The sequence below is a fragment of the Ammodytes marinus genome (genome assembly GCF_949987685.1).
Source record: "Ammodytes marinus genome assembly, chromosome: 9".
Taxonomy (NCBI): domain Eukaryota; kingdom Metazoa; phylum Chordata; class Actinopteri; order Uranoscopiformes; family Ammodytidae; genus Ammodytes; species Ammodytes marinus.
This window is the reverse complement of record NC_137213.1, coordinates 17517717-17531045: the sequence shown is the minus strand read 5'-3', so window position 1 is coordinate 17531045 and position 13329 is coordinate 17517717. Positions and strand designations below refer to the sequence as shown.

Here is a 13329-nt window from a genome sequence, read left to right as displayed (position 1 = left end):
GGCTGCAGCCAGAAAAGGAACCCAATAAAAAAATTAATTGTCAAGCTGTATCCTCACTGACACCCCAGAGAAGGAAATAATAGAGCAGGAAAAGGCAGCTAGCAAGCAAAAGAAAAAAGGACAACAAAATCAAAACAACCCAGTGCATCCCAAACTAGACCAGCTGCCAAGGCTACAGAACGTTATGTAGGCCTATTTGTCAACTTGACAATGCAATTAAACATTCAAATTTGGTTCTGCCTCCTTGCCTTCTTTTTAAGATTTTTCCCATTAAGATAACATTGTGACAAACAACCCCATAGTGTGTGACAACCGACCCCTTGATGGGGTTGGTTGTCACAATGTGTCAGAGTGTCTTTGATGGTAAATTACTTCTTCATTATTATAAGTTGGAAAAAAAGAGAGACACACATTTCTAGCCAACACCTTAAGCTTCAATTTAATGTAGGAATGGCTATTGACAGATGTTTTGGTGATGAGCAATTCTCACTAGAGTAAAAAGTGTGCCTACTTACCCCGTTCTCCCCTACTATATGTCCCACTAAATATTGATATAGTTGTGTAATAAAGGTTAAGCTTGTAAAATGCTGGCTATTATTAATCAATTATTATTTTATGATTTATGTAGGCCTAGTTATAAGAAACTTTGGAGTGAGAGAGAGAATCTTTTGACAATTTATTTCCTTCACCTGTTATTACAATACACAGCAGTATGTCTATTTGCCTGTCTATGAAGTCCATGTAGGCCTACTTAATAGGTATTCACTTTATACCTAAGTAGAGTTTACAACTGGAAGCAAATTTGGTAATATTTTGCCTTTATATACAAAACAACAATTTTCTCTTTCCTGATTTCAAGATTGATGCCCAAAACACCAAACTGTTTTAAAAACAACACCATTGTAGAGCTTTACAAAAGGCTTTATTTGAGAAAAGTCAGGCACGTGTTAACAAAATATAGTTGATCCAATAACACACGTAACGTGTTACAACAGCATGAAAATGGCTACATTTGAACTTGATTGGTCACAGAATACTTGATGTGTAGGTTGCAGTGGTTAAATGTATCTGTTTGTTCTGGCCAATTCTATAAACAGGTCTATAACAAGATCAGTAAGAAAATACACAATGCAGTTTTGGGATTGAGTGTGGGTAAGGTGCTCGAGTCCTGCAGGGTTGAATGAGACACCTCATGGTCCTTGGATGGCACTAATTTTTTTGCTGGCAGGAATGGAAAGTGCAAGATTTCTCCAGATCTGTTTTGAAGTGAAAAATACATAAATATGACTTGGGAAAGAGGAGCAGATACAATGTTTATGATGTGTGTGTGTGTGTGTGTGTGAGAGAGAGAGAGAGAGAGAGAGAGAGAGAGAGAGAGAGAGAGAGAGAGAGAGAGAGAGAGAGAGAGAGAGATGTAAATCAGTTCAATGACTGAAGTGTTAATCATGATCTTATTGTACAAACCTGGAGTGGAGTCAGTGCACTGTCTGAGTGAAGTCATGGCAGTGACATACTCTGGTCCCAAGAACTGGCTATAGGTTCTTCCAGTTGGAATCTCCTGGAGACACTTGGTTGAGTCCTTAAAGAGGAGGTTCTTTCCTGACTCTGACTGGAACATGTTGAATGAGGGATCGCTTCCACTAGTACCAAACTTGGCCTATAAAAAACAAAGATTGAAACAATTTTTTTTAAAACACTCCAAATCAAATTCAATGCAATATTTTGAAATGCAAACAACCAAAATCGTCACTGACCTGCTGGTCCTGGAGAATACGGACCACTTCATCGCGGATCTCCGGACGAGTCACCACGGCATGTGCGGGCACGTTAGCCAGGTGACAGGAGACAAAGTCATTGATTGGCACTGGACTCTTATTGGGGCAGATCAGCTCGTAATCAGCAGACTTCACAGCACTAGCCCAGGCTGGACCATTTCCTATGAAGAAAAGAGGCGGCATGGAAGAATGTTTTAGTTTTGTAAGAAGCAACACAGTTTTATTTGAGATTAAAATGGGCCTGTGTCAGTCTCTCACCATCACTGTTCTCCGGAACAATTGTGTGTTTGATGAAGGCAACATCACCGGCTCCTTCAACAAGACATCTATAATGACAAACAAACATACACAAAACATAACTTGGGTGATATGAAGACATGAAGTTTACACCCAAAGCAGGGTGCTAAATGGAGAAGCTTGGGGGGGAAGCAAAAGCAAACATAGCCTGGCTCTTTAAAAAAAAATCAAAAATACACATATTAGCAGTCCTAAACCTCGATAATTTATACAATGTATCACAAATGTAAAATTGTGTGCACTGTTGGGTCCTACCTAAAGGCTCCAGCATAGCCGTAGTACTTCTCCTCAGCACTGGCTTGGCACTTGGACTCATCTCCAACAGCTTTGCCACTGCCGGCACACTGAGTGCAGAATGAAGAGCTGGGGTCGGACCCCGGGGCACAGCCACTGCTGAAGAAATTAGCTGAGGAGGTAAGGAGACACAGTCAGTCCAGCTTGTTGGCATTACAATTAAGAATTACAATTATATCCACGTTTGACTCAAGATAAGTCATGCCGGTTATGGTTAGGGAAAGTCTTGTTTGTTCAATATTTACCGTAGTTTTTCCCTTATATAAACTTGACCAGTTGTATCTGGTTGCCTAAACATGAAAACGTTTGTACTTTTGTAAGCAAACAAATTCAATATGTGAACATTTTGCAACATATCAGTTGCTATGCATTCCAAAAAACTTTTCCACATTGTGTTCATCGAAAACCTCGTCCTGGCTTTCATCACGTTTTTTTTCACGAGTAGAAGTTTTAAGGGAGGAAGCACGCAGTCTCTTACCGAAGTTACAGTCATTAGTCTGTTTGTGGATTTGACCCATGGGGATGTTCCAGCCAGCGGTTCTGCCGAAGCCTGTGTGGCAAGACCTCTTGCCCTTAAGGGTGTCCCAGGTCACCCCTAAACCCTTCTTTACCACAGCAACAGCATAGTAAGAAGAGGCTTGGCCTACAAGAGGGAAGGCATGGAAGGAAATTAATCAGACGACTATCCACCAGATAATTATTAGTTGTATTATTGGGTAATTTCAATGTTTAAAAAAAAAAATATCTTAAAGCTAGGAGTTACACACATGTGTTAAACAAGACTAGGAGGGATAACGTTTCATTTACAAATAACTTCCTGATACTTTACATGACATTTCAGTAAAACAGTGTAATTTAGTGCTTGGAAAAATAGACTGTTCAATTGTTACACTTCCATAATTTAAAAATGTTTTCACCTGTTTATAACTTAGAATTTCACCTGTTCATAGTGTGTGTATACATATTTTAATTTTACAGTATTAAATTGTCTGTTCCTCTTTATACATTTTTCTTCCTGTTCAAAGGAGCCTGAGACCGAAGAATTGAATTGCCTACGACTGCTCTCATAAAGGTTGTGCGCATATGACAAATAAACAATCTTGGGTAGCTCATATTTCTTTTAAACTTATAATTAGCAACAAATAACGAACATATAAAGTAAGGCTGCATTACAGCTAAATCGCATATTTTACCATAATGTTTTGGTTCTATTTGGTTGAAAAAGTTTTATTTTGTTTTCAAAGATATATCCATATATTAACATTTAATTTTGTCTGCATTAAAGGGTTAATTACCTCCAGGGCACCCAGCTGTGGAGAGAGACAAAGATGCAAATGTTACACAAGTTAGAAAAGGGTGAAATAAATCTCAGAATGGTGTGCGATTTTTTCTGTACTCTGCAGCCTGCATACTGTACCTGCATCATACTGCTCTACCATAGCAGGAACCAGACCACACTTCCCAGCTGTGTACACCTGTCCTCCATCCACTGCCATCGCGTCAGCCTCTTTACGCTACATCCACATAAAGGAGATGAACAGATAATCAAGAGTGGGGGGGAAAAACACACCACAAATTAGAGGAAAGAATTCTCAAGATATTGACAGATTTACATACTTTCATCGAAGAGTTTTTTTTTTACCATGATCTTTTTCACGCACTCATCAACCGAAGGGGCATTCTGGCATTCAATGGAGGTTCCGTCTGCACCCATGCTGTTGATGCTCCATGTGTCACACTTGGCTGTCTCAGCCCCACCCACAGCGCACCATTTAATGGCAGTGGAGGGAGTGCCTGGGGTGGGCTCTGGAAGGTGAAGTAAAAACGCAAATGTAAGCTGGTGTCCTCCTTCTGACAAATGTTGTTTCTTAATACCTGCTTTACATTTACAGCACCTTTCTTAAGGGAACGGACAATGCTGGTGTATTCGGCGCCCAAATACAGGAAGGAATCGGTGTTAAGGGGCACCCGCACCAGCTCCGCGGTTGAGTCCTTGAACATCAGGTTTTTGGCAGGAGCGTAGGCCGCAGAGGAGAAGAGGTCAAAGTTCTGAGAAGAGAGAAAAAAAGTGAGCAAATTCATTATGCAAGCAATGACAAATAGTGTGAGGTAACAGAGACCTAAGTTACACATTTGAATAGTAATTTTGTTTCATGATTCTCTCTTCTGTACCTGATGTTCGTGCAGTACACATATTTAGTATTGTACCTGTACTGATTTAAGGCTTTTCCAGATTAAATCGGCCAGCTGTGGGTCCTTGCGGGTGACAACAGCATGAGCTGGTACTCTGGCCAGGTGGCAGGTCGCGTAGCTGTCGATAGGCTTTCTGGTGTTATCCTTGCACAGCAGCTCGTATTTTGACTTTTCGGACTCTGAAAATGTGCCACAACAACAAATTAGTTTTTTTTCTTTCTTCCAATCTTCCAGTTTCTAATAAATAGCTGATTATTATTCTTATTGAGAGTGAGAAATATGTCATAAGGAAGATTTTGGCATTTAACCAAAAGGAGACAGCTTGTATTTTATACTCTAAAAATATAAATATAAAGAGCATGGCTGTCCTAACTATGAGTCAATAATTCAACACATGAAGAATGGATGATTGTGTGATACTGACGAGGTACAGTGAGATGCTTCACAAAGGCCACGTCTCCAACGCCCTCCGCCAGACACCTGTGAAGTAAGTAGACAGGTGCATCAACATCACTGGTACTTCCAATGGAGATAACAGGTTTAAGAGAGAATCCACTGAGATTAAAAAAATAAATGAAATGTGGCTGAGCTGAGGCAGGTTATCATATGCGGGAGATAATTGTGAGGAGGTTGTCAAGAACGAGTACAGTGAAAGTCATAGTAGAAGCGGGAGGGATCAAAGGAAAACTGATACTGACTGGAAGGCTCCGTCGTAGTCGTAGAAAGGCTCCTTGTGGGACCTGGAGCAGTCTCCCTTGCACAGCTGACACAGTTTGCTTCCCTTTGTTGCCCCCGGGGCACAGCTGGACTGGAAGAATTCACTAACGGCTGCAAAACAAAGAAGATGGGCTGTAGCAAAGATGTTTAGAAATACTGAGTCTATAGAAGCAAACAACTTCAGACAGTTCGACCAGTCACCATAAAGATTATTATTTTTATTTTTTTGGGGGTATGGACCTTAAGAGTTTTTGTAAAAAAAAAAAAAATGTATGAAACATTGCAAGTTGTGTCCCCCTTTACCAGTCTTTATGCTAATATCAGCAAAGAAGCTGCTGACCGTAGCTTCATATTCAAAGGACAAATACGAAAGTGGTATCAATCCTTTCATCTTAATCTCAGCAAAACAAGTGTATTCCCAAAAACGTCAAACTATTACCCCTACTCCCTGCATGTGTCTACAACCCCTGAATGCACTCAGTGTCCTCTGTGGAAGCTGAAGCTCTAACTAAGGGTAGTGTCCATGATTTTTTTTAATCGTCTTACCTTTGACACAACTGCTATACACATGTCACACTGTGATCAATGGGGGGCGCACAAACACTTCATGGTATTTGAGGATTGTGCTTAGCATTAAGTGCAACTCACCCTCCTCCACAGGTTTGTCTTCAATGCCTGCCCACTGGATATAACGCATGGACAACAGAGTTCCTATGGGGATGTTCCAGCCTGCAGATTTTCCCAGACCGGTGTGGCAGGATTTCTTCCCCTGGAGTTCATTGAAGTTAAATCCAGAGTCCTTCTTCACAACGGCAACAGCGTAGTAACAGGTTTCCGAAGCTGGATGCATACAGAAACAATTGTAAAGCAAAAGAGTTAATAATACCAATACATGCGGCACACACATAACTCTCAATGTCGTCTGTCTCTTAACTAGACTGATGTTAATTCTGCTTTTTTATTCAGTTTTTTATCTGTGAGCATGAATTCAATAAGCTTGAGCTCAACAAAACGGGGGTTCAATGGGTTCACTTACAGTCGCCATAGTTCTCAGCAATAATGGGCTGCAGGTCGTAGTTGTTGAGTCCAGCGGTGTAGACGTCCCCTCCATCCAAGGTGATAGCATCTGCCTCACCGGCCTGATTCAGAAAAAACAAACAAAAAATACCAAAAATTGTTACCAACCATGCAGCATGAGGTTTGATCTCTCCAACAGCTAAACTTGATGTTTAGATATTAATTACATGCAACCCTACATTGATCTACTATTTGGTAGTTATTTCACATGAATGCAAGATTTTACAAACAAAACATATGAAACATGTATTACATATATGGGTAATCTGTTACATTTTTTAATTAAAAGACATTTAAAATATTGTCCACCTCAACCAGCTAAACATGAAGATGCTGCTCTTATCAATAGTTAAGATAGTATCCCTAAATGTATCATTAGAATATTGCGTTATGAGTCATTTTCCTGCTGATACTTTACATAGATTTTGTTAATATAACTTACATGACTTTCCATGTCTTGGGAGTATTTTCCCATTGTGGCAGTGATTAAAAGGTAAAAGTACATTTACTCAAGCGCTATACAATTTTGAGGTAATTTACTTGAATACTTCCATTTTATCAGAACTCATTTCAGAGAGAAATATTGTAAATGTTACTCGGCAAATCGTCTTCCCACTAGGCTTAATACATTTGAAGATTAAGATTTCCTGTTATTTATTAAGCTACAAAACTGTATATAATGGTCATAATTAGGTGACTAAAAGGAGCCATCCTGTGCAGTGAGCAGGCAACATTTGGTTTTAATACTAGTAAAAAGCTAAATACTGATTTTGTAGCAAAACCAATCAAGTAGGCTATTTTTTTTATCCTGTGGTGTTCATATTTTTACACAAATGATCTGAAATCCTTCTTTCACCCTTAGTTTAATCATCAATAACATAATAAATATTGTATATTGATATTTTTTATTGATCAAGTCTTAAACAATAAATCTGACATTGAAACTAAAGCTATGAAAAAAATGTGTATGGGTCTCTATTGAGCACATCTCATTAGGTTTAGGTGCATGCTCTTGATAATTTTACTTTGCTTACCCTGATGGCAACGATGCAGTCAATGGTGTTATCTTTCCTCACGCAGGAGAACTCGGGGGCTACGGCGACGAGGTCCGCACATTTCCGCTGTTCTGCCTCCGACTTCACGCACCACCTCACCCTCTCAGTGGGGGCCGCGAGCACGGTCGCTGCAAGTTGAAAAATGCATGAATGACAATGCAGATAAAGGTTGCGTTTTATTCAAATCTACGGTGAAAAGTGAAAACCAGTGCAAAATTAAATAATTAAGTAAATGCCTTTACCGATGCATCCGAGTAGCGCCACAAGGATGAGAGTCTTCATGTTGGACCGTGTTGCCTCCAGGTCAGCAGAGCAGAGTGTGCAGGAGTTCAGCTCGGCCTTTTATAGCAAACATCTGACTGAGCTTGATAAAGGGGTGAAGAAAAAAAAGTTTGCTCTGGTTTCCTAATGTGTACGTGTGCGTGCATGGGGGCGCGCTCGTGTGTTTTTTTAGTGCGTGTGATGGTATGCTGGTGGAGAAACAGGGCGATGTCCTATATTTCCACATCGCGGAAATTCACAAACACCTTTGTTTGTCCTCAGGAGAGCAGGAATTAAAATATTATTTTCATGAAAAAGTATCGTGAGCACATCTCTCTCTCTCTCCCTCTCTCTGTGTCGCAGTTTGATTGCTTCTCCAGTTGCTCTTTGAGGACAGATTAAGTGACTAGTGTTCATCAAGCTTCACATATTTTTTATTTTAGAGCAATCCATGAGAAAGTGTATTAAAATGGTTTTCTGCAGCTGTTATTAGTTTGTATTTTATACAAATATATATTGTTACAATATTGTAGATTACTATTGAATTTTTTTAGTGCAGATCTCACCAGTACAGTAGAAATGCCATGCCATTTGCAACACAAACCAGTGGTGGAAGAAAAATATTCAGATTTTACTGAATCTAAAGTAAAGCATCAATGTAACAATGGAAACAGCAAAGTAAAATTCCTGCAAACAAAATCCTTGTGGGGTAAAACCTCATCATGATATAGAAGGCCTACAGAATTATTTGAAGTCAAGGGCGTATGGTTTACATTCTTGAAGTATCAAAACTGCATGGCTCCTGTCAGGGATTTGTTATTATATATCATATAAATGTATTATTATTACTATTTAATTAATGAGTAAGCAGTATTTTTCTCTTTTAGTTGGTTTAAGGTCAGGCTAATCTTACTATTATGTAGCCTACAGTAGGCTAAGTCCCAGCAGTGAGTGCATGCATCATATTAATGAATTATATGTTTTATAAGTTAAATCTTAATTTAACCAACTGCAGTTGTCAAAAACATGTAGTGTAGTAAAAAGAGAAATATTTTTAGTATTTTATGGAGAAGAATGAAGTGGCATAAAATGGAACCGCTTAAGTAAAAAGTAGCAGGTGGACATAAAAACGGTACTAATTTAGTAGAAGTTTTTAAATAAATTCTACAACTGACCAGTTACATGTGTACTCTTCCTCTCCTGCTTTATATCTTTATTATGACACCGTTAGACAATGATTCCTACTGTTACCAGACGTGACCTAAAAAAAAAAGGGGGGGGGGGGTTATAAAAAAAGCATTTATCAAAATATTCCACTTGTAAAGGCTGCAGCTTGACCCACATGTGTGACAAGAGCTGTGTTTACAGAGTCAATGTTTCCCAAGGCAAGAGCAAAGGTTGGTGTTGATTTGTAAATTCTTCTAAACACTTCTTCCTCCTACTTTGTTCTCATCTGGCACATTTTGAAAAATCACTCAATAACATCCACATAGGATTTCATGGCACAACTTTGTAAAAATCCAAGACCTATCTGGACGGGTGGATTGATTACAGGTGTACTGGCACTGTATATTGTTCTCTTGCTCTTTTTCCTGGTATACTTTTACTTCAGATAAGAAGAGGGATTTGTGAGGCTGATATCAAGAAACCATTTTCATTGATCTGTAAAGGAAGAGCTGTCAGGTCATCAGAATCAGCCTGCGTTCAGTGCCAAACTCTTTGTGTCATAGAATAGGCGTTCACCAAGAAGCTCCCACGTTTTTTTTATTGTTCACCTCTTCCTTGTCTTTCTCTCTCTCTATGTCCATCTCTTTTGTCCTTATCCTTGCTGTTCTGTCTATGCTTGCCCATGTTGTTGTTTGTGGTAATTCCCCTGAGAAATGATTGAAAACAGAGACATTTCAAAAGGGAAAACTGTGTAATGCATGTTTTTATCAGGCTGCAGGTTGAAAGCATCGATAAATAACCAAGAGACTTGAGGAGAGGGTTCACAGGAAATAAAAAGGTTGCATATAGTTTTAGGTGTTCTATGTTGGCAGATGAGATTTTAAACAAGGACATTTGTCAGTTATCAAAGTATCTACGCAGCCAAATTCTCCTTTCACCACACATAAGATGGGGGAGATCAGAACACAATGCAACACCTCATAGTTGAATGTTGATCAGAGTCAGATGTACAACAAGATGTCCTTTGTGTTCTTGGCTGATTTTTCTTGGCATGACAACCTGTCGTGACTAAATCTTTATTCTCAACCCTCATCCACTGAGATAAATCCAGAAACGGAGTGTACATGAACTACTTTCCACACGTTTGTGTCGATAGATTCTATACAGGCCGTCACGGCTGACTGCAGCGCCCACTATGCTTGTTATTGACCTTTGATCAGACCTAACAATTGACTTCTATCAGATTCTTGATTTCATCGTCCTTCCTCAGTTAGCTGCACAATGAAAGGTCCTCACATGTCTAATGCCATGCCATACAGGTTGAAAACCAAAATGTTGACTTTTATTTACTGCTGAAAATAAAAAAAATAATACAAGTTTGTCGTTTCCTGTCACTCGTCACCTGTCCACCAGTTGTCCTCAGTTGGTTCCCCACCACAACACTCCTCAAACCTGTTTCCAATTATAGTCATTGCAACATTGGTCATGTTGCTTTGAACTTCCAGCTTGTTACAGCCTTGTTGTTGTGACAGTATTTTCGCTCTCTGAGTGAATAATCAAGTTTGACTGAATAGTGTCTTTGTCTCAGGTTATTTGCCTTGTGAAGTAAGGCTTCAAGTATTTTATCCGTGTGCCAGTTTCCTGACACCCAACAGATGACTGTGCCTTTGTCAATCTGTGCTGACACATCACTCTGCAGCATCACTGTTAATGACACCTCTTGATGACACAGCCGGCCGAGTCAATAATATAGCCTTCCTGTACTTATTGCACACAGTGACATTTACTGCATTCAATAATAACACAATAAAAAAAAAACATCACTCACGGGTATTTTTCGGCTGCAGTTGAATTTCAGAAGATGACATCCGGTGATAATTTCATGTTTTCTGTTTGTAATAGTAATTATATAGTGTTTCTAATAGTAGCTCATAGTATTTTTGTAATCTAGCTTCCTGAAATACCTCAGGGCCTCTGGTTGGTGACTGGTTGCATGTCTGACAGTGATGACAGTCCACAAGGCCATCCTGATTCCTGACAGTGCTAAATCAGAGTGGATAAGCTTATCATCAATGATTGTTCTCCTAAAACATGCAGAGCAGGGTTTTGACAAGGCATTACAGGTTGCACATTACACAAACACCTTTTCAGTGCCGAGCCCTCAAGTACATAAAAACGTTTTGTGATGTTGCCAAGGGGGGGAAAGTTGGGTATTTCTGCCCTTGCCTAATATGTTCAAGTACAGGAGTTAGCTGTGACATATTGTTCAGCCAGTGGTGACTTATCTTCATAAACACACATGATGAAAACACTCTACACATTATATAAAAAAAAAAAAAAACAGAGGTCCAATTTCAAGACGCTTTAACAGTGACCGAAATGGAGAAGTATGCATCCTTCACCAATGCGTACTTCCTTATGCATTGGTGAAGGAAGTATTTAGATACTGGACTTACATAAAAAATACTAATATCACAATAAATAAATACCCAGTTGCAGGAGTCCTGCATTTAGACTCATAGTCAAGTATTATAGAAATGTAATATAATATTTTAATAGGCTACTAATTCAACAATAATGCATATATGGCATTTCACTGTAGATGGTGAAGGGGCAGCTCATTTTAACCTGAGCTAAAGATCAGGGTGATGGGCAGTGAGACCCTCCAAACTGACAGAGTTGGAGCTCATTGCTAAAGATGAATGGGCAAAAATACCAGTGGAGACATGCAAAAAGCTGGCCAGCAATTATAGGAAGCGTTTGATTACTGTAATATCCAATAAAGTATTTTTCTATTGATTATTGAGAAGGGTATAAATCATTTTGGACATGTCACTTTTTGTTCAAATGTAAAAAAAAAGCTTTTTTTTTTTTTTTTTACCACACTGATGCCTCTTGTACACCGTCTTATCATCTTCTGGGAGAAGCCTGTGTCATTTCCAATCAAGAAAAAACTTGCTGGTAGAATAAAAGTAACTTTAAGTCAAAATTAGCCAGGGGTATGAATAATTTTGGGCTTGACTACATCTGAGAGGTCTTTAGAATAATCAGGTATGAGAGAATACACATTAATGATAATAAAAAAACACCAATCTGTCTGTGGTGGAACTGCCAAAGCCTCAAATTATATATTATATATTTTGATAATTGGTATTAATCTATAAATGTTGGGAAGCACTGGTTTGATCTTCAATAATAAATTGTGTTTCTCAAGCTTATCAAATGTTGTGGTGAAGTGGAAGCAGAGGCGGCCTTAACGATCTGGGGGCCCCATTCAAGACCTAGTGTGGGGCCCCCCACTTTTTTTGTATTTTCTTGAAAAAAAAAAATCTTAATTTTTTTTTTTTGATACATATTTCTTGTGCATGCTTGTGCATGCTTCCCGCAAAAAGAAAACAGATTGTAGAGTTGTATGAGATGATGGGCCACTGGGTGCAGACTCTTAAAGGGCCCCCCCACTCCTACCTATCCAGTCAGGTACACTGACATTTCAGCACATATACAATTAATGGTAAAAACATATTAATGAAGTCAGTTTTTCTCACAGGATTTAGGGATACTGTGGGAGGGACCCTGGTCCTTGTTGGGGGGTCCGGGGGCATCCCCCCCGGAAGAAAATTTGTGCCTTTTGAATTAAAATGCATCAATCTGATGCACTTTGAGGGGAAAATTTAGAGGCTATATCAAATCCTGAGATGCAGCAGGAACATTATGGTTGCGTTCCGAATCGCATACTCTTTCTTTTTTCTATTCTACATACTACATCCGACGATAAAAATAATCTAGTTAGGATGCAGTAGGCATACTATTGGGACATACTTTACTCTCTTATTTCATCATAACATTGCGCCCAGAGTTTCCGTTGTCCGGTAATTACTGGTCATTGACCGGAAAAAAATGACGGGGACCGAAAATTCTAATTGTCTCCGGTCAGATTGTCTGGTTGAAATAATTCCCTCTTCATACTTTGAATTGTTTTAAAACATGCTACAGTGATTTTCAACTATTTAATACTACTGAATAGATGAAAAACCATGTTTCATTAATTTAAAACAATAACTGTGTGTAGACTGTAGCGAATGCGTAAAAGGAAAAGGAAAAGGAAAAAAAAAACTGCATGACGCGCTCTCGTTTTGATTGAATGGACTGTTTACAAACTACAAAAACGGCGACATCAAGCGGGAAAATCAAAGCCTAAAAAGCCACAGCAAAACAAGGACATATTATATACAAGAATGACTTCTTAATAGCAAGAAGCGGCCAGTCTCACGTAAGTTGCAATGAAGATGTAGAAAAGGCCCCAAAGTTATAGGTTTACAGTGTTTGATATTACTTACAGTGTGTTAAGTTGTATTTTGTTTAGTGTGGGTAGCTGTCAGTTGGGGCGGTGACGTCAGTCGGCGGGAGAGTGTGTATTGTAAGTTTCTTTTCTCCTCTCGCTCCGTCAGATGTCCGAGCGTATATGTTGCCGCAGTGAGCGATCATTCTAGTTT

The 13329-nt window shown here is 39.1% G+C and overlaps 1 protein-coding gene across 1 annotated transcript; it reads right to left on the bottom strand.

The window, feature by feature from the left end:
• Positions 1-708: 708 nt before the first annotated feature.
• Positions 709-7792, bottom strand: tfa (transferrin-a). The gene is made up of 17 exons (XM_080034437.1): positions 7651-7792; positions 7388-7536; positions 6313-6415; positions 5925-6116; positions 5258-5387; positions 4984-5039; positions 4575-4738; positions 4262-4415; positions 4009-4172; positions 3784-3880; positions 3662-3676; positions 2845-3009; positions 2328-2478; positions 2034-2101; positions 1755-1936; positions 1465-1657; positions 709-1256 (listed from the first exon to the last, which is right to left on the bottom strand). The coding sequence occupies exons 1-17, from the start codon at positions 7688-7690 to the stop codon at positions 1210-1212; spliced, it is 2070 nt and encodes a 689-aa protein (XP_079890563.1). The 5' UTR covers positions 7691-7792; the 3' UTR covers positions 709-1209.
• Positions 7793-13329: the final 5537 nt, after the last annotated feature.

Excerpts from the sequence above, each read along its gene's own strand:
- tfa (XM_080034437.1), bottom strand. The coding sequence starts at position 7,690 with ATGAAGACTCTCATCCTTGTGGCGCTACTCGGATGCATCG. Across the intron at positions 6,117-6,312 it reads TGCTGAGAACTATGGCGACT|CTTCGGAAACCTGTTACTAC; the intron begins GTAAGTGAACCC and ends GTATGCATCCAG. Across the intron at positions 2,102-2,327 it reads GGCTATGCTGGAGCCTTTAG|ATGTCTTGTTGAAGGAGCCG; the intron begins GTAGGACCCAAC and ends TTGTCATTATAG.